This window comes from Nilaparvata lugens, chromosome 4 (assembly GCF_014356525.2).
Source record: "Nilaparvata lugens isolate BPH chromosome 4, ASM1435652v1, whole genome shotgun sequence".
NCBI lineage: Eukaryota > Metazoa > Arthropoda > Insecta > Hemiptera > Delphacidae > Nilaparvata > Nilaparvata lugens.
Window position 1 is genome coordinate 16,710,871 of NC_052507.1, and position 20,533 is coordinate 16,731,403.

Here is a 20,533-nt window from a genome sequence, read left to right on the forward strand (position 1 = left end):
TTCATTTAGTCAACAGCTAATGCTTTACTCATACTTCAAATTTTGCTGCTCAATGTTTAAGCTTTGATTTGACTTGATAATGGTGTAACAAAAAACAATATCTCAGACTGTTTGAATTAGTTATTGGTTCTGACAATATCGAGTTGTTTTCATTCAATATCGCTTTCATTAACAACATCACCTTCAATAATTTTCTTTTAATTCACTTTTCAATAACTCAACATCAATTTCTAGGATTATTGCTATTATCATTGTTGCTGTTAATTTCAATTTAATTATTATTTTCTTTCAAATCCTATAGATGATTATCAATTATTATTACTCTTTGATGAATTATGATGTTTTATCAATATTCTCAATATGAGGTAAATTGATTTTTTGTTGTTCTGATTGGTAATTGAATTGTGATATGCGATATTCAGCTCTAGTAGGCTTCAGCCTGGTAACATTTGTATTGATAAAAATGTCTTGATTAACTATCATAACACAGAAATTCATCGATTGGAGACTGAGTTAAGAATTCATGTAAAACATAAATAATGAACATGAGGAATTGGACTACTCTTTAAGGAAATGAAAAGGGGAATTTTCTGCATATATTTCTAGACTCAAAATTTTATTCAAAGTGAAGCAACATAACCTATGTTTTAGACACACTTCTATCAAAATTCGGAAAGGGAACAGTTTTGGGCTAGGCCCGTTGGTCGTTTCCTGATCATATATTTATTTGCTTTGTGTATTAGGAAGTATGAATAAATAAATACATTAATTTTCATTCAGGTCCAATATCTAAAATTCACCACTATGCAGCCCGAAACTGTGAGATGTATACAGTGGAGTTCCAACATTGCAAAAGAAGGATTTAGTAATTGTGGATGCTATAAAGTAAAGTCTCCAAGCATTTGCAAGGGAAGAAAGAATACAGAATTATCCTTATTTCTCTCCATTGCAGAAAAAAGAAGGAAAATTGAACTGGCCGAATTTCAAGTGGAAACGAAGCAAGCCCAGCTGAGTCCTTATGAATATCTCATAGATGTACTAGTAAAGACTGCCGCAGCGGAAAAGCTTAGGATTCCCTTGCCCTGACAAGGCCAGAGGCATTTAGGAGTTTCCTGCTCTCTTTTATGCCCTTTCCAACAACAACGGTCGAACATTTAACGATCAAGCTAAAGGATTTATGAACTTCCTATTGAAAGGGCACCCACAATTGTGTGCTGTGGTCTGGTTTACGTGTACACCAACATGAAAATCTCTCTCCTCTAAGATTGAATTTATTAGTTAACCTTGAAAGAGTAGATGAGAAAAGGTACTTATTGTTGAATGGTTTTTTCGCATGAGTTTGTGAGTGATAACAACATTATCTGAAAACTCACAGAACAATAATAATTATTATAAGTTTTTCCTATTATCAGTTCAGTAATGTTACCAGGTAGTGTAGGCATGGGTGTAGGCTAGAAAATAGTGTTGATGACAAAAGAGGTTTCCTCATGACAAATACAAAACGACTTGCTTGTTAAGTTATTCATTTATATTTATCCATTCATTCCTATGTTATTCATCCATCAAAAGGTTTTCATTCAACGTTGTATTCAACTCTAAATGTGTATCAGAGATCGAAATGTAAAAGTAACTTGAACAATCAGTAAGTACGGCAAAATTAGGCATAAAATTGAAATATTGCGTCCCTAAACATCGATGGAAACTGTAAATTGGAAATCAAGCAGAAAATTGTGATTTGATCGCCACTGGAGATATCACATAATCAGATTGAAATTTCACTTGATATGTGAATATCATAATATTCACGAAAACTATTAATTATCTACAAAAACCAATTTTTTCCCATAGAAACTTCATTCTGTGTTCTAGATTGAGGATGAATTTGTAGACCATCCATCTTCCAGCTTCAATACGGTATCAATATAATTCTTGAGGTAAACAAATGCTATTCGATGTATAAAGGACACCTTCATTAAAATTGAAAATGTTTATCAAGAATGTTAATCTAAGGGAAGTTACCTCACCCTTACCCATATGAGTACGGATCAGTTATCATGCTGTTAGTTTCAATTTGAAGCACCAGCCTCAATCCATACAACAGAATGAATGCACAGATATTTAGATATTTAGATTCAAGTATCAAATCGAATACTATTAATCACGGTCTATTCAGTTGCATGTCAATAATCCAAGCATTCTTGTGAGATACAGTTGCCTTCCTGGACATGATTGTATGCCCTATATAAATTTGGCATAACCATTATGCCCTATCCAACCTAGAGCCCTGAGCCCAGATAAGGCGAGCTGAGGCCAGCTTCCATTCAATAATTATTATTATCAAGCTAGAATGTTTGCTTTATATAATATAACTTAGCTCCCATCCACATAATATTGCGAACGATGCAATATTATTATTGACACTATTTGGATGATTATATTATCCACGATACGACACAGGGGCCACTGATTTAAAACAGTGTATGAGGTTTGATTGTGATTGTAGAATACTGATTCTCGTTGTATGTTGACGTTGAAAGGACAACTCAAAGGATGTGATACAGACCATACAACCATTTCACATAAACTACACTACATGAAGATGTATGATGTTGAGTTGTATTGTGCTGAACATGTTCTGCATACGTGGAAGGTGCTTTCATCCATCAGTATGAATGGCTTGTACAGTAGGGGATCGTACTCATGAGTAATATGAGAGAGTATGCTGAACCTGTACTCAGATTTATGAATGAAAAATGAGCAAACTCTGAATGGAAACGATCTGAATGGAGCTGTGTGTGAGAGGAAATGGGATGTTAATGAAAAGATCTATTTGAATTGAATCAAATTCAAAAACTTCCCTCATTTATTAAGTTTGGGCCAAACTGGTACCTGGAAATAATTATCTCATTTTGAAGAGACTCAATCCCGTATCCATCAAGAATGGGCCAATGGTACCTGGAAATAATTATCTAATTTTGAAGAGACTCAAGATACCAATAATACTTTTCGTGTAGTTGAGAAGTTGATATTGTGGTAATTATTCATAATTAATAAAAAATACTAAGAAATTGTCAAAAAACCACAGATTTATTGATACTTAGAAAGACCGGTTTCGGTTGTTACAACATTGTCAATCTCTGATAAACTAAAACTAAATACAAAAGCAGCAGAATTTATACTAGGAGGCGAGTACTGCCAATGGCAGGCGTTCATGCCCTTGACCAATAGCAGTACTCGCCTACTAGTATAAATTCTGCTGCTTTTGTATTTAATTTTAGTTTTCAGAGATTGACAATGGTGTTAAACAACCGAAATCGGTCTTTAATCAATAAATCTGTGGTTTTTGACAATTTCCTAGTATATATTTTTTTTAATACCAATAATACGTGGAACATTCATTATTGTGCTAATCAAGAATCATGTTTCTATAATGTTTAATGGCTGATAAAAATTCTTATTATCATTCAATTGAATAATTATTATATAATTTTTGCAATTAAAAACAAATTAATTCTCGACATTCATACAATGAGTTCACTGCAATGAAACGCAATGCGCAAACACTGCAATGAAGTACGTTATAATAGACGAGTATTTCTTCCAAACATGACAACATGGGCTATGAATATTTTAATATTCAATATTTCAAAAATGTTTGTTATATTCCATCCAGAAACGTCACACGGTTAGTACGTTAAATAGACGAGTATTTCTTCTAAACATGACAACATGGGCTATGAATATTTTAATATTCAATATTCAATATTCCAATAATGTTTGTTTTATTCCATCCAGAAAAGTCACACAGTTAGAGAGTATAGAATCAACTTTCATCATTTTAATAACAATCTACAATTAAACTCAATTTACTTTCTTCAAAAATTTCTCTATTCCAAGAATTATTATTAGAAGCTTTCAAATACATCTCTTGCATCTATTCAATTTTAACAATAAAACATCCTCATCAAACTGAGTGAGTTTCATTAGGACAAACATAGCGATTCAATAAAACTGTATAGTAATGCACCTTGCAATATCGATAAAATAACAGAGAATAGTGATAGGGAAGTCTACTCACGTATCAAAGAGTTCAATGTTGAAGAACACATATTCTCCGCTGTCAATCATCTTGAGCTCTTCAGCGGCGAGCATGATTTCTCGAACCGTCAGAGGATTGGCACACAGCACGACAACTGCAACAAAAAAAACAATATTTTTAAAATATACAACAATTATTGATCATTTGAATCTAATAATAATAATAATCAAATTATTTAAATTTGGGAGAGGAATAGCACAAGGTTACCTTATTTTTCCTCTACCTATCATTTTTATTATATACTTATTATATGAATCAATCAATCAATAAACAACGTCTTGAATCACAGGGATAACATTTTGAAATATTATGATGAATCAAATTGACCACAGTGTTTAAACAATGCAAACAGGGAAACAAAAATTAAAGGGAAACGAGAAATGTTTTCAGTTTGTTCTAGTGACCATGTGTGTAATAGGAAACAGTTATTTCGATGGTTTAAAAGACAACATCCCGCTTGGGGATGTTTATCTGAGAATTCCATTCTAACGAAAGATTGATGAAAGTTGAAAAATTGTTATGGGACAACAACACGATGTTCTCTTTCATGCTCACGTTTCGTGTTATTTTTGGGGCAATGTTTTCTCTGCTGCTCGTACCTATGTGTTGTTCAAGATAACCAAGGGATGCAAGTTGTCAAATAATCACAACATGACGATCAAAAAGGTATTTTTCGTTTGCATGAGTCTCTGCAGCCTCTCTCCAACACAATCCTCTCTTTTTCTTTCCTTATTTCGTGGTTGAATGGTAGGTTGGTCATTACAGTCCAAACTTCACCACGTCATGGAATAAAAAAGTCATTATTTCCTCACAAGCTCTCTCTTTCTCTTTTTCACACTCTCTTACTCTCAATTTCTCTCACACACACCCTCACTCACTCTTTCTCTCTTTAGTCATTATTTTATGTTCTTCTTCGATCTCTCACTCACAAGCTCATTCTTTCTTTTTTACTCCCTCTCTGGCTGTCGTGCATGGAATGCACTTCCTGTTTCTATCAGGTCCATCGAGAGCCGAGCGAGCTTCATCCTGACTTTTAAAAAAACATCTTTTGGAACAAATGACTACTTACTTTTACTTTTTCATGTCCGGTCTTTCAAATTTTTCCAGCCCAGAAGTGGGCCAGGTCCTCCGCAACTGCATTCCCTCTCCAGAGGTCGTCATTCGTGCAGTGAACAGGGCACAGTGGGCACTGTGTGAGGTGGTCGATGTCCTGTGCCTCTCCGCAGTCACAGTAGATATCGTCCTCCGCTAAGTAGCCCCACCTCGCTAGGTTGGTCTTCACAGGGGCCACGCCAGTTCTTATCCTATTTAGCGCCCTCCAGGATTTCCATGGCAGACTGGTTCCAGTGGTCTCAGGATCCCGGAGTGGGTACCAGTCTGGAGGTTCTGGCTGTGTGAACCTCATGAAACTTCTCCTGGATTTGAGTCGGCTGCGCGATGGCTCCAGCTGACCGTGCATCACGTGCCTCTCATCGAAGGTCTGTTTGAACCTCTCCAAGTATTCGTGGTTGGCTCTTCTGATCTTGGGAGTGTTCATTCCTGCAGCCCTGTAGAGTTTGTCGATGGGAGTTGGTTTCATGCAGCCGGTTGCAATGCGACACGTCTCGTTAAGGGATGTATCAACCTTCTTTGTGTGGGCTGACCGACACCAGACGGGGTAGGCGTATTCCCCAACAGAGAAGCAGAGAGCCTTTCCTGATGTCAGGAGCACGCTGGGATTTGCTCCCCATTGGCTGCTGCATAGCTTCCTGATGATGTTGTTCCTGGAGTTGACTTTTGATGATGTATTCTGACAGTGCTGTTTGTATGTCAAAGTTCGGTCCAGGGTCACGCCAAGATATTTTGGTGAGTCGGTGTGTTCCAGGGCCTTGCCCTCCCAGGTAACGTTCAGTCTTCTCCTAGCCTCCCTGGATCTTAGGTGGAAGGCGCATACCTGTGTTTTCCCTGGGTTTGGTTTAAGGTGACTCTCCTTGTAGTAGGTTGATATTTCCTCCAATGCATGAGTCAGTCTTTGTTCCACTCCTTCAAAAGAACGATCTCTGACCAATATAGCCAGATCATCGGCGTACAGGAAGTGGAGAGCATTGGGTGTGATGGGCTGGTCATTTGTGTAGACATTGAAGAGCAGCGGTGCCAAAACGCTCCCTTGGGGTAGACCGTTCTTCTGGATTCTCCAACGACTCTTTTTTCCATTCAAGCAGACATAGAATCGTCGGTTCTGAAGGAGGGTACGGATGGTACTTGTGAGGTGCTTGTCTCCCGTCATCTTGTAAACCCTGGAGAGCAAAAGATTATGGTTGACCGTGTCATATGCTGCTGTTAGGTCTATTAGAGCCATGCCTGTGACGACACCTTCCTCAAACCCATTCTCAATTTGCTCAGTGAGGTTCAATATCTGGCTTGTACAAGATTTACCTGGCCGGAATCCTGCCTGCTGTGGGATGAGCCTCCCCTCATAGAACCGCACGACGCGCTGAAAAATCACACGCTCATAGAGCTTGAAAAGATGGCACAGAAGTGAAATTGGCTGGTAGCTGGAGTCAGAGTCTTGAGGTTTACCTGGTTTCAGAAGTGCGATGACCTTTGCTTTCCTCCAGGCTTTGGGGAGGGACAGCGATGACAGGCAGCTATTAAAAAGGTTTAGGAGCCAATTTTTAGCCCCAGTTCCAAATTGTTTGATTTGTTCGGTGCAGATGTCATCCTCTCCTGCAGCCTTCCCATTCTTCAGTTGGGTTATTCAGATGGGTTCCTCCAGTAACTTGGGGTCTGGCTGTTCTTGTTGCTCCATTTTGAACTTCTTTGCTCGGCCCTCTGTCTTTCCATTCAGGAGCAGCCGGTGTGCAACTTGGTTTGCTGTTACCTTACCAGAGTGTGGAGTTGTTCCTTTGTCGCCACTGAGTCTTTTCAGCAGGTTCCATGCAATCTTGCTGCTATGTGTCATGTCCATGCCTTCGAGGGTCTCAATCCACTTGGCTTGTCTGGCTTCACTTGTCATCCACATGATTTCTTCTCCAAGTGCAATGGTGTCATCGTTGAATGGGTCCTCCTCATAGCGTTGCTGGTACTCAGTAAGTGCATCCTTCATTTCAGTGGTTGCGCCCGGGATGTATCGTTGTCTGCATCCTCGTGGGATGTGCTTGCATGACACCTCTCTTAGGCACTGCACAAACCTGTCATAGTTCTGCGGAGTTGGTGGGATTTCAGCCACAGCCTGGTCCAGGTCTTTGGCAAAAGCGTTCCAGCAAGCCTTTCTGAAGTTGAAGCGCCTCCTATAAGGTATAACATGTGTCTTCACAGCAGAGTAAACTTTGATGCCAATGGGTCGATGCTGGCTCCTTGGGATGGGATCATACACAACTCTTTCACACTCAGCTGACACTCTACTTGTGACAAAACACAGGTCTGGGTTGTAGCCACGCCTCCAGGCACGGCTGTTGAAGGAGTGTGGGAGTTTGTGGTCGTGCAGTAGAGATAGGTTGTTCGTCTCAGCCCACTCTTCTAATTTGTGTCCATTTGGGTCTGTGTTGTCGTAGCCCCAAGAGGTGGAGTGGCAGTTGAAATCTCCAACCACAAACTGGATCTTTTGAGCATGAAAGTTGTTTGTTGGTTCAAGAGAGAGGTCCCTGCTGGGTGGCTTGTAGATGGATGACACAGTACAGTTGCTGAGTTCTACTGTGATGAATTCTATGTCGTCTTGTTGTTTTGTGTCAGTGGATGTGATGGTGAAATCGCTTCTGGTGAACATAGCACTGCCGTAGGCTTTGTGTGGAATCTCAGCAACTAGAGTCATTCCCTGAATTCGAGGTCGGGCACTGTTTTCGTCCCTGTGTGTTTCTTGTAGGCACAGTACATCTATTTTCTGTTCACTGCATAGTAATGCTAAAATATCCTCTTTAGATCTAGATAAGCCTTCAACATTAAAGCTTACTATCGTCAAAAATGGGCCTGATGTTCTGTTGTGCATTTATTTGAAAGTCCGGTGGTAGAAGGATTGGCCGTCACTATATAAGTGACGTTTCCAGGGGACGCCGGCAAAAAACTTTTCGTATATAGCTTGGTAATTGCTTTTTGCTCGCGTGGAGGCTCCTTCTATGTCCCCCGGAACAAATGACTGAAGCTGTACAGCCCTAGAACTATCACATGACAACCATCCCTCACCCATCCCACCAGTACAAACCTATAAACCTGTTATAGAATAAATTGTATTTATTGTATATTCTATTAACTCATATTATTTTAATTATCCACTGCATACTGCTGTATATTATTGAAAGTTGATTACCCTGATCTACTTTCAGCCTACTCCATTTTAATAATTAATGATTTGATCTTACTTATATAATTATTTCACTTTGATTTTCTGTTTTTTCTCTTAAATCCTCATATAATTTAAAACTTTTACAATATTTTCATTTTTAAATAAATCCTTAGTTGAATTAATGAAATTAACGTTTTGGTAGAGAGTTAGTGGGAAGGATACTTCGAATATTCTTTCCGAAGAATGGGCATTGATATGTCCAAAGCTCCGCCAATTTATGTAGATGCATTACAATATTATCTATTTTATCTATAGTTATTACAAATTGCTTTTCTCATATCATATACAGCTCAATAATTATTTCCTAAATTTATATTTTGTAAATTCATCTATAATTCTTGTGTATTGTAAGCTATTGTATATAAGTGTATAAGCCAGTATATATTGTAATCTACATAAATAAAGTACTCAATCAATCAATCAATTTCACACTCTCTTACTCTCAATACTCACACACATACACTCTCACTCACTCTTTCTCTGTTCAGTCATTATTTTATGTTCTTATTCGATCTCTCACGCACAAACTCTTTTTTTGTTTCTCTCTCTCTAACTCTTTTCCACACTCTTTCATACTCTATTACTTTAAATTTCTCACACACAAACACACACACACTCTCACTCGCTCCTTCTCTCTTAAGTCATTATTTTATGTTCTTCTTCGATCTCTCACTCACAAGCTCTCTCTTTCTTTTTTCTCCCTCTCCAACTCTTTTCCACACTCTTTCAAACTCTGTTACTATCAATTTCTCACACACACACTCCCACTCTCTCTTTCTCTCCCCTTCCTTCCCTTTTCCCCCCGATTGTTTGTTAATGGAAATTATATTCTATCACCGTATATTCATTTAATTTTCACGAATCAGCAACTACTTGGTGAAACACCGGCTATTTATGTAATCGCATTACAATAATTCAAATATCGAGATTCAAATTGCATTACATTTTCTTTTCAATGGGCAATTCTCCTCATTGAGCTTGACCATCCATTGAAGCTCGGTTGACAAATCAAGGCACCATTATATACAGTATAATTCAGTACAGACAATCATTGCATTAGAGGGTACTCTCATAAAATCAGTTATATTGTATAAGAGTGTGAAATATACGTTACTCCTATGGGAGTCAAATCATACATATTGAATATAAACCAGTCAGAAAGAAGTAGTTACTTATTATTGTCTGGAACTTTTTTGATCTGAATATGCATTAAATCATTTTATAAATTTATATGAGACATTTCCTGCCTTATAATGATTATTTTTACTAATATCACTTCTACTTTATACAATCTCTCATTATCATTTATTTTGCAAGAAATTGATATTAATTGTATAGTTGAATATAGAATGTTGGTTGTTCCAGGTAATTGAAAATCAATAGATCATGAACCTGAATTGCAGATTACAAAGAAAAATTACTTGAAGCTGTAGAGCTGTGATAGTTATGTGGAAGGTGATCCAGGTTTGAAGGAATTACTACTTTCAATCCTTATGAAGAAGTTGCTGCCGGTGTAGTTTGAGACAGCCAGAGTTAGTTCACTCGAGATTGCAGGTATTCTGTTAGAGAGCCTGTGGAATTCTCAGAAGAGATAATGAATTCATGGTTCTATTTATCTTGTCCACCAATAAATAAAAGAATCCAAAAACTTGATGCACTAGTTGGAGTTTCAGATCCGGAATGATTACTTCGAAAACAGGAAATTGACAGGAATTATATGAGATCGAACAGCTTTGAGAGTATGTATAATATAATAATTTCATTATATTCCCCAGTCATATGGAGCTCTTTCATGTAAGAGTTGTCTGGAAGCTGGTGGTCAGAATGTACTTTCAACTTTTAACTTGAATTTACGCTATCAAAGCACTTCTCGTTCTCATCTTTTTGGTTGTTTCCAACTCTCAACCACAACGGTAGCTTTTCAAGCAAGAGCCGATGTTGGTTCACTTCTCTATATCTTGCTTTACTTGGCTTTCAAACACTTCAGAGATTACACGGTCAATCCCACTTGAGTTCCATTTACTTTGGAATGCTTCCACTCGTCAGCTAATCAAAAGTTTCGACTTGGATTTTGCAGAACGATTCAAAATCATTGAGAATCGAAATCACAATATTCAAAACACTCTACTACAATTACTTCTAGTTCGTTGGATTCAGCTAAATCCTATTTGCATGGAAAGTCGGATTTTGCTGAATACATTGAACTCTGGTGATTGTAATAGTGATTAAGAATGAAAAACCTTTAAACCTTCTAGTGATTTTGAATGACTAACCTTCAATGACTTATTTTTGGGATGAATTTTATTTTATACCATGCTACTTTATAATATCAGAGTTTCAGGATCGCTATGAATCCCATATTAGCTAGAATTCCGTAAACTAGCTGGAAGATAACGATTGTATAATCTGATCAAGGAAGATATTTATATACTAGATCTATCTTATTTATTGAATAACTAACCTTTAAATGACTTATATTTTGAATAACTTTTATTTTATACCAGGCTACTTTATAATATCAAAGTTTCAGGATCGCTATGGATCCCATATTTGGCTAATTATTTTTTGTAGAATTCTAAATTGAAGATCGTATTGGGGATAGAACTTAACGCTGTATTCCATGTTAAAGAGATTCATACGGCAGAAACTGGATGCTAAGAATTATTATATTCATTACGTCTCGAAGAGTTGAATATCTGGAAAAATTCATGAAGTTTCAATTGTGAAGAAATTGGATGAGATAGAAGTCTGTCAAAGCCTAGAAAATACTCGTATTTATACCAAAATGAATTCCAGTAATTTTATAATACTTCGAATATGAGCTTCGAAGTACTAATAAAATGAAGCATTCAGGAGAGCGAATAAAATCTATACCACAGCGACAATATTATGAGAAAATATGCGGAGAACATTGGTTTGATGGAGAGGATATTGAAAATGAGGCACGCTTTTGAGAGATTTTAATTATAGTGAGTGAGTGATCTTTCATGTCTGCAGCACTAATTTTCCTAGAATCGCGGGTTATTAACAATTCTAAGGTCAGTGCAAATGTATAGTTCAAAATCTTTCACTATTCACAGGACTATATCCAATACCAAGGAAAATATTAACTTTCAATATATTATTATGAGCTTACTAAAAATCATTGATTTAAAAATCATTATTTTATTTCTGATTAGTCTAATGCCGATAAATGATATAAGTGTTCTATCTGTCTGCTTCCTTTATCCATTGCTATTTCGACAATTTTATCCTTATCGTTCGATTCACTACATTGCTACTATAATGATTTGAGGGTCACCTCTTCTTTTGCGTCTACATTTCACATTTCACAGGAGAGCATCCATTTTAATTGCATATGTTTTCAAGTTTATCAAGCTATACCCTTAATTATTTTAATCTAAATGGATGATATAATTACTAGTTTTTATTCTGATGCGTTGGCATTCAACAATGCTATGTGTCATAGTGGATCACTCTTTATAATGCACCAGAATATTAGGAGTATCAGTAGGAATTTTGATTCGTTCATATCATTTGTAAGCACGTTGTATACTAAGCCCGATGTGATAGTTCTGACTGAAGCTTGGTTAAAGGAGGGCGATGATAGTCTTTATCAGTTGGATGGCTATCAATCGTTATCGGTGGCCGGCCGCACACGGGCTGGTGGCATCGTTGTAATCTATTCTAAAGATAAGCCTCTCACTTGTAAACAAACAAATGTTCTTATCGAAGGAGCTGACTCTTTAATGTTCGACTTGCTGTTGGGAGAGTCTGTTTACTGTACTATTCTGGCTATCTACAGGTGGCATAGTCAACCTGTTGCTGACTTCCTCAATAGTTTTTCGAGCGTAATAGCTGGAATAGGTACTAATCGTACCGCAATATGCGTAGGTGATTTCAATATTGATTTGAACTTGGATAATGAGATAGTTGATAGATATAAGAGTATTTTTAGTGGCAACGGTTTTGAGAATATGATTAACTTAAATACGAGAGTGACAGACACCACTTCCAGTTGTATTGATCACTTATTATTCAGAAGTAATAAGCCACTTATGAATGAGGCCTTTGTAATTGATCCTCAAATAACTGACCATCGAAGCATTGGTTGTTTATTGGCATGCACTTATGAGCATACTACCCACAATGTCAGTGATGAGAGAGTAATTGTTGATTACAATATATTGTTAAATATCCTTACTGGGGAGTCGTGGTCGTCCGTGTACTCGGCTGATTGTTGTAATAAATCATTTGACTCTTTTATTAAAATACTGAATGATTCAATTGCTGAGAGTAAAGTAACTCTTGCTCGTCCTAGTGATCGCCGCTTGAAGAAACTGAAACCTTGGATGACGGATGGGTTATGTCTGGCAATATTGAATAGAGATAAGCTAAGGAAAAAAGTATCAAGGTCGCCTGACGATGCTCGACTTCGGCTTCAATATAATAATTTCAAGCGCAAAATTGATCTTTGGATTAAGGAAACAAAGGAAAGATACTACAGTAGGCTGTTTGAGAAGGTCAAGGATAATTCCAGAGCTCAGTGGAGGGTCATTAACTCTTTAGCTGGCAATAATAAGGCGAAAAATTGTGTAAAGAGTCTCCAGATTAATGGTAAAACTGTTGACGACCCAAAAGTTATTGCTGAACAATTCAATGAGTATTTTGTTAATGTGCCTAATTCATTGTCGACTTCCCTTATTGCTCCCAGTATAGACCAAAAGGAAGCATATGATAGAGTTTTTAATGCAAATCACGTTTCAAATTCTTTCTTTTGGTCTCCAGTATCTTGTGAAGAAGTAGAATTAATTATCTCAAGACTGAAAGGAGGTACAGCGACAGGTGATGATGGTATTTCTACAGCTCTCGTCAAGACAATTTCACATGTTATTTCTCCTGTGCTGGCTTACATTTTCAACAAATCATTCGCAGAGGGCATTTTTCCACAAAATATGAAAATCGCTAGAGTTGTTCCCATCTTCAAGAAGGGACAAGCTGCTTCGATTGGCAATTACCGACCAATATCTTTGTTGTCAGTTTTTTCAAAGGTGTTTGAAAAAATTGTAAAATTTAGATTGATTAATTTCATGGATAAGCTGAATGTGATTTCTGATGTCCAATTTGGTTTTAGGGAAGGTCTGAGCACTGAGATGGCCCTTCGGAGGTTCATGATGCTGGTTCATAATAGTTTGAACTCTAATGATAAAAACCGAGTCACAGGTGTCTTTCTTGATATAAGAAAGGCATTTGACACTGTTAATCATGATATTCTCCTCAGGAAGATGGAAAGGGTTGGAATAAGAGGACTGGTACATAAGTGGTTTGCATCGTATCTGGAAGAAAGGCATCAATATGTTTTCCTCAATGGTCAAAAAAGTTCACTGAGGAAAATTAATAGTGGAGTACCACAAGGTTCGGTCCTTGGGCCAATATTGTTTCTTATCTTCATTAATGATCTGTACTCTTCATCATTCAAAGGAGAGTTTACAGCTTTTGCGGATGATACGGCCCTAACCTACGGTGAAAAAACAACTCAATTGCTGATGGAGAGTGCTACTTACGATGTTAAAATGCTGTCATTGTGGTTCACGTGTAATAGGCTAAGTCTGAATATTGAAAAGTCTGTAATTGTTAATTTTTCACTGTCTCAAGGTTTTCAAATGCTCACTCCCATTAAATATCATTCAATTGATTGTCAGGGGCGGCTAAATGATTGTCCTTGTAGCAGTTTTCCACAAACGGATGTTGTAAAATATTTAGGTTTAATGGTCGATGAAAAGCTCAGTTTTAAGCAGCACATCCTATCTCTCAAAAACTATTTATACATGTTCATGCGCAAATTCTATTTTTTGAGATCTCTGTGTCCATTGAGTGTCATGAGGCAGATTTATTTTGCATTTGTGCACTCCAGACTAAACTATGCTATTACTTGTTGGGGTAGTACTTATCATACTCATGTGAAGCCGCTATCTGGATTACAGAAGTCTTTTGTAAGAATAATGATGAAGAAAACAAGATTGCATGAATCCTTTCCTCTCTTTTTAAATTTAAATATTCTGCCACTTAGATATATGTACGTTTTTAGAGTTTTGCAGATGTTCTTTAATAGGAGTGGCAATGCTGGCGCAGTCGTGGATACTATGCGGTCTTCATCGCGACATGGTAATAGAGCTCAATTGCCAAGACCAAGATCCACCATGTTCCAAAAATCTTTCTTGTTCTTAGGTCCAAAATTCTTCAAAAATTTGCCTGACAATGTAAGATCTTGCCAATCGTACCCCTTGTACAGTAGATTGATCAGAGAGTGGCTATTCGGTCTTCTTCCGGAGGCGGTCGAAGCTATGTTTTTTGTTGTTCAGTGAGAGATCACATTTCTCAAATTCTAAAAGTTATTTTAATTACTATTTTCTCTGTTGTTAGCTTTCATCTTATTCTTTATTTGTTGTATGACTTTTATTTTTGTTTATCAATGCCTTGTTTTTCATTTCCTAGTTATAATTACTGGATACATTATGTAAGGAATTCAATAAATAGAATGATTTTTTTTTTACTATAAGAGAGTTTCTAGGGTCTGCAGCAACTCCTCCATGCGTACAGGGAAGCTTCCCTTGCATGAGAGTATTTATTGTCAAGACAATTAAATGTATATAATATTCATAATTGTATTATTTTTATTATTATTAGTTTATGCTCTAGATGATTAAGTATTATTTTGTATGCATTGTTTTTGGCAATAAAATTTATTATTATTATATTATTATTATTTATATCTTGGTACATGAAGGACTCAGGTCCCGTATCGGACAAAATTTGCTCTCATTCACAAAGAAATTATCTGTCGCACGACGTAAGTCTGAACGCTTTGAAGGATTTTGAGATCCTCAAAAGGATTTGAGAAAGTCCTCAAATAAGACCTCCTCCGTTTGTAATGCAGTGTTTCTGTTTACTGTAGTAGAATATTATCTGTAATTAATACTAAGCAGCAAAGGAAACTCTTGGCTATGACAGAAGAAATTTGCTCCGAGACATTCTGACAACTACGAGTACCTGAGACCAATATTTCGTTATCCCAATAATTTTTTGGTTGTGATAACTTGAAGTACTCTTATTAAAATAATTATGGATCGCCCCCACAATATATCTCTCACTGGAAGATAAAAAGTTGAAGATTCAATTAAAAACAAAAAATTTATCAATATTTAAAATATTCAGTGTCTGTGAGTTATTATAATGTGGGAGAGATACGGGTTCCTTCAACATTATCCATCAACATTATCATTTTAATTATATCAAAATGTTTTAAAACTCTTTTACCATTCCTTATCAACACATAACGTGATATAGTCGGAGAGTATAGAGTGTATTTCATGCATAGTTCATCCTATACTCTCTGTATAATATAGTCACAGATTCAAGACTCAAGACTAAATACTCTTCTACTTCTTATCACCAAATAACGGAATATAATCAGAAAGGATAGGATGGATTCAATGTAGAGTTCATTCTATACTCTCTAGATAATATAATCATAGATTCGAAAGTCAAGATTCCATACTACTACTCCTTATCAGGAAATAACGGGATAAAATCACTTTATCAAAGAGTATAGGAAGTATTTTAAGTAGAGTTCGTTCTGAATAATATAGTTCAGTCCCAAATTATCAATTATTTTCGGGGATCTTCAGATATTTTCCTATGAAAATCCAAGAAGCAATCACTTTGATTATCACTGATTCATAGCTGGTGCAATGATGTCATCATCATCAAGGTTTTACAACACGTATTGGTAATTCATGGAACGCGTTATGTGTTATTGTTGTTCAGCCATGCAATCATCTGCTGTCCATGTCACGAATTCGGCAACCATGCAATCATCTGCTGTCCATGTCACGAATTCGGCAACCATGCACTCACACACTGAAGCATCTCATTGTTCCACTCTCACATCCATGTTTGCCACAGCATGTGATCTCCCTGTAATCCTGGCCGCCCTATTGATGTTGGGCGTATCTCATTGTGTCCTTTGCTCAAAACACAGCCGTAAAATTTCTGCAAGATCATCTCAATATGGAGCTCTTCTTAGAGCAAACCGATTTCCTTCATTGACTATTATGTTCGCCCTTTATCTTTCAATAGCCTCAAAAGAAGCATTAAACTGACATAAAAACAAATTCTCTAGGAGGCTGCATATTTGTGTGTATATGTGCACACAATCATGCACATTAAATAATTGTATTCTTCGACCTTTAAATCACTGCGACACCATACACTGATATTTATAATAGCCTCAAATTAAAATAACAGGTTAACTGTAAAAAACACAATCATTTCAACTTTTCATGTTGAATTATCCTTGGGCTCGACAAAACCCGTGTGAAATCCTTTATTTCATACCAGATTCTATGAATATTTTCATCGGATTCTTATACCATACCCTCACAATAATCAACTATTATAATATTACAAGAGTGTATCATGGAATTGCTTGCAAAGTCATAATTGAAAAAAAGTGGTCGAATTATCTACTGGACTGAAGAACGATACTTATTTTTTCTCAAGTGAATAATTTTCAAAAGATTGGAGTTTCTACATTCAAAAGTACATTCGACTGGTTCAATACCTACAACTTTCAATGATGTTATTTTACTATATAGCTCGTTTACTGTGATTGCATTATTCGTTTACAACAGTGGTACAGGCTACAGGCTACATAAGAAGAGAAAAAAATGAGTTGTAACTAATAGAAGCTAGTTGCAACGTAACTCAGTAGAAGGAGCTCTATCCTTACTGGATACTGTCATCTAACGGAAGACTTCATAAATAGATTATCCATCATTGGCCAACCAGGAGAGGGTGAATGAAGCTCCAAGGGGCTTCTGTAGGCGTGATCTTCAGAATATGTAACTCTACTTTACCTTATTCTGCTGTATCTGAATTTAATTGTAACCTGTATCTAATTCGTGAATGGCTCATAGCTCTTATTATTGACCCTGTTCAATTATGCCAGAGACTTGTATCGGCTATCATCCAATTTTTTCCCATGTTTTTCGAAGTTGACTGTTCCAGATCTAGCTTGTGTCTCTTCTTATCCTCTTTTCTACCAATCTATCATTTTTCGGGCTTCATTGATTATCAGCGTTCTTCCTGCTTCTTCTATCTCTAAATCAGCTATATTGTACCATCTCAATCTCTCCTGTGCTATAATTGAGCAATCCTATTCATATTGTTACGTCTCAATATACCTTTTTGTATAACTTCAACTTTTTTCTTCTGGGATGTTGCTAGATTAAGTTCAATATCACATATAAATCTGATATCGATTCATAAAGCAGATAAAACACCTTCTACATGAAGTAGCTTGTGTGAGTAAGATATATGATGATACTACCATGACATACCATTGCATTGAATGAAATCATTAATAAAGGGTGAGTAATCCATGTCATAACTCATAAGTCACTTTATACTTTCCAAGTAAAATGCAGCTCTCAAAAAGTAATATAAATTCTCACTCAATCATGGAAGCATATTGAATTCATAAGGGAAGGTTCAAACGAGAATTGATGGATCAAATACTGAATAGTGGCAGAGTGAGCACATTGCAGGATATATGGACCCGTACTTGGGATACGTGATATGAGTCAACTGTATAGCTTTCGCTGGCCAGGTTAGCCGAGTCTGCTAGCATAGCCAGGTTGTGGATTCGAATCCAGTTGGTAGACATGAATGAATTTTCCCATCATCTCATCAATCACCAACGTACTTTTCATTACCCAAGCACAAGTAGAAAGCCCATGAGGCCATCATTTACAGTGAAGGAAAAATGAAATAAGATGACACTTCTGAAAAATATCTGCATAAACTGAGTGGAGTATTTAATATAGTAGGGTACGGGCATAGAGGAAAATTAAAAAAATATTATATATATCCTCTATGGAACAGTCTACTACTAGAGTGAGTTTTGAATAAAAAAGTCGTATACTTTTGATGTTGTTGGATGATTGATATGTAAGGATGAATCCAAGTTTGGATTAGGAGAGGAATCAGATTCATTATCACGATCAACCGATTATTACCAACTGATGAATCAACGCGAAAGGTTTTTTCTTTGTGGAATAAATTTGAATTTGAATGTATCATAAATCATGATAAGAATTTCCATATCTCTGCCAACTGTTCAAGAGTGATTGACAAATTTGTTATAATTTTGTTTAAGAAAATCTTCAAAACAGGATAAATGAGATACAACTTGCTTAGTGCATGCGTTGGATACTTTTAGCCAAGTTGTAATGAAAAATACAGCTATTAAAGCTAATGGATTTACATATATTAAGCTCGAGAAGAATATTGAGAAGGGGATAAAAAAATATCTTATCATGGTTTGGTGTTGGTAACATTGGTGATATTATCCAAACCTTGACAAATATTCATAGAAAATGATCAATAATAATCCTCCAATTCCACTTTGAAGTGATATCCAGCTCACCTTTATCTTGATTGAAAAATAGGTTTCGATGGAATAAAGTTTAAACTACTTATCAACTTTGTTTCCGTAGGATTCAAACTTATCAACTGAGTCAATTGAGAGTGTCTATCTGATGGATAAAATTATAAACTATTTGATTAAAAATTTGCACATTTTTGAAAGTTCTAATTAAATTTGATTAGAAGTTGAAATATTAAATAATATTGTCTCCCCATATTCAAGATTGGATTAAAAACAAAAATATCATTCCTGAATGCAAGAGAAAATTCTCTGTTTGTGCACAGAGATCAGAGAATCGAGAACGGAATATTTTTGCAATACTCGGGCACCGTAATTCTATTACCGTATTGGGAATTCAATTTATGATCAGAAACATTGGAGTATCATCAAAAAAAATTCTTGGTGAATACAAAACTCAATTTTTGAATATAGAGATGTTCTTACTCCGTTCAAATGAATTTCAAATGGAACATAACAACACTGACCACACTCCTACACACTTAATTTTATCAAACCAACTGAAAAAATCTGGTGTGGTACACTCACACAACTTTCCTTGCTCATTGATCTATAAGCCTCATTAACGAGGATAATTTAGGGAATAACATTATGCCGATTGGCGGTTAAATAATTAAAACTACGATTATACTATTGTGATTGTGTTCAGAGTACATTCTCCCCTGTTTGATTTATAAAATTTGAGGATTTTTCAAAAGTTGTCAAAACAGCTGTTCTACAATAGTACTTTACGTCACAAGTCCGGTAACGATAGTTTACCGCATAAGTATGATTGTTTCTGCCCGAAACGTAGTTGAGAATTATCATACGAATGCGGTAAATACGTTACCGTACAAACTACGTACAATATTTTTTGTCATACTTTTCTCAGAAAGAATAATATTTCTGAGAAACAGTAACCATTACTTTACCTGCTGCTGTTCAAGTTATTGTATTCTATAAACATGACCTAGCCCATAGCTCCTAGATCATAACAGACCCATCTAGCTCAAATAGAATAATAAAGGCCAATTTTAAAAAATGTCAGATGAGTTCCTATAACCTGAAACTTATTAGATGAGTTCTAATAATATTTGAGTTATTCTATTAGTTACTAAGATATTATTAACTCACTCACTTCTTCTCACTAAAGTTCTCAACAATAAGAAGTTTAAATTATTGTTACCAATATAACAACTGAAGACTATAACGCTAAGACTATATAGCTATTATTTGAATCAATTTGAATGTTCCAATTTCGGAACTGGGAAACATACTCGACTGTAAAGAAAACCATATGATCTCTTTACAGTATAGTATGCTGTAATGAAAATCACATGTTTTCTTGTTCTGCAAACAGCTGTTTACCGGTTTGATTTGATGCATGGAAGACAGCTGCATTTGAGTAAGTATGACAAAAATAAAATATCGACATGTGTTCTTTTGAATAAACTGCTCTACCTACCTACCTCACGCACGAGAAAGAGGTTACAAAATAAATTTCTCAAGGATGGAGTGGACCCCCTGTTAATATCTAAGGGAGGAGACTCATGCCAGTTAATAGAGCTGATATATAAACTATACAAAGTATGAATTTGAAAAAATCGGTCAAGCCATTTTTGAGAAAATC

General features: G+C 36.1%; 1 protein-coding gene across 5 annotated transcripts in view; it reads right to left on the reverse strand.

The window, feature by feature from the left end:
* LOC111048211 (atrial natriuretic peptide receptor 1) overlaps nt 1-20,533 on the reverse strand; it is a 448,703-nt gene that overhangs the window by 156,791 nt on the left and 271,379 nt on the right. For all 5 annotated transcript variants that reach the window (XM_039426765.1, XM_039426764.1, XM_039426768.1 and 2 more), the window contains one exon: nt 4,079-4,193. In XM_039426765.1, the coding sequence (XP_039282699.1) occupies nt 4,079-4,193 (115 nt within the window). The remainder of the gene's footprint in view (nt 1-4,078; nt 4,194-20,533) is intronic.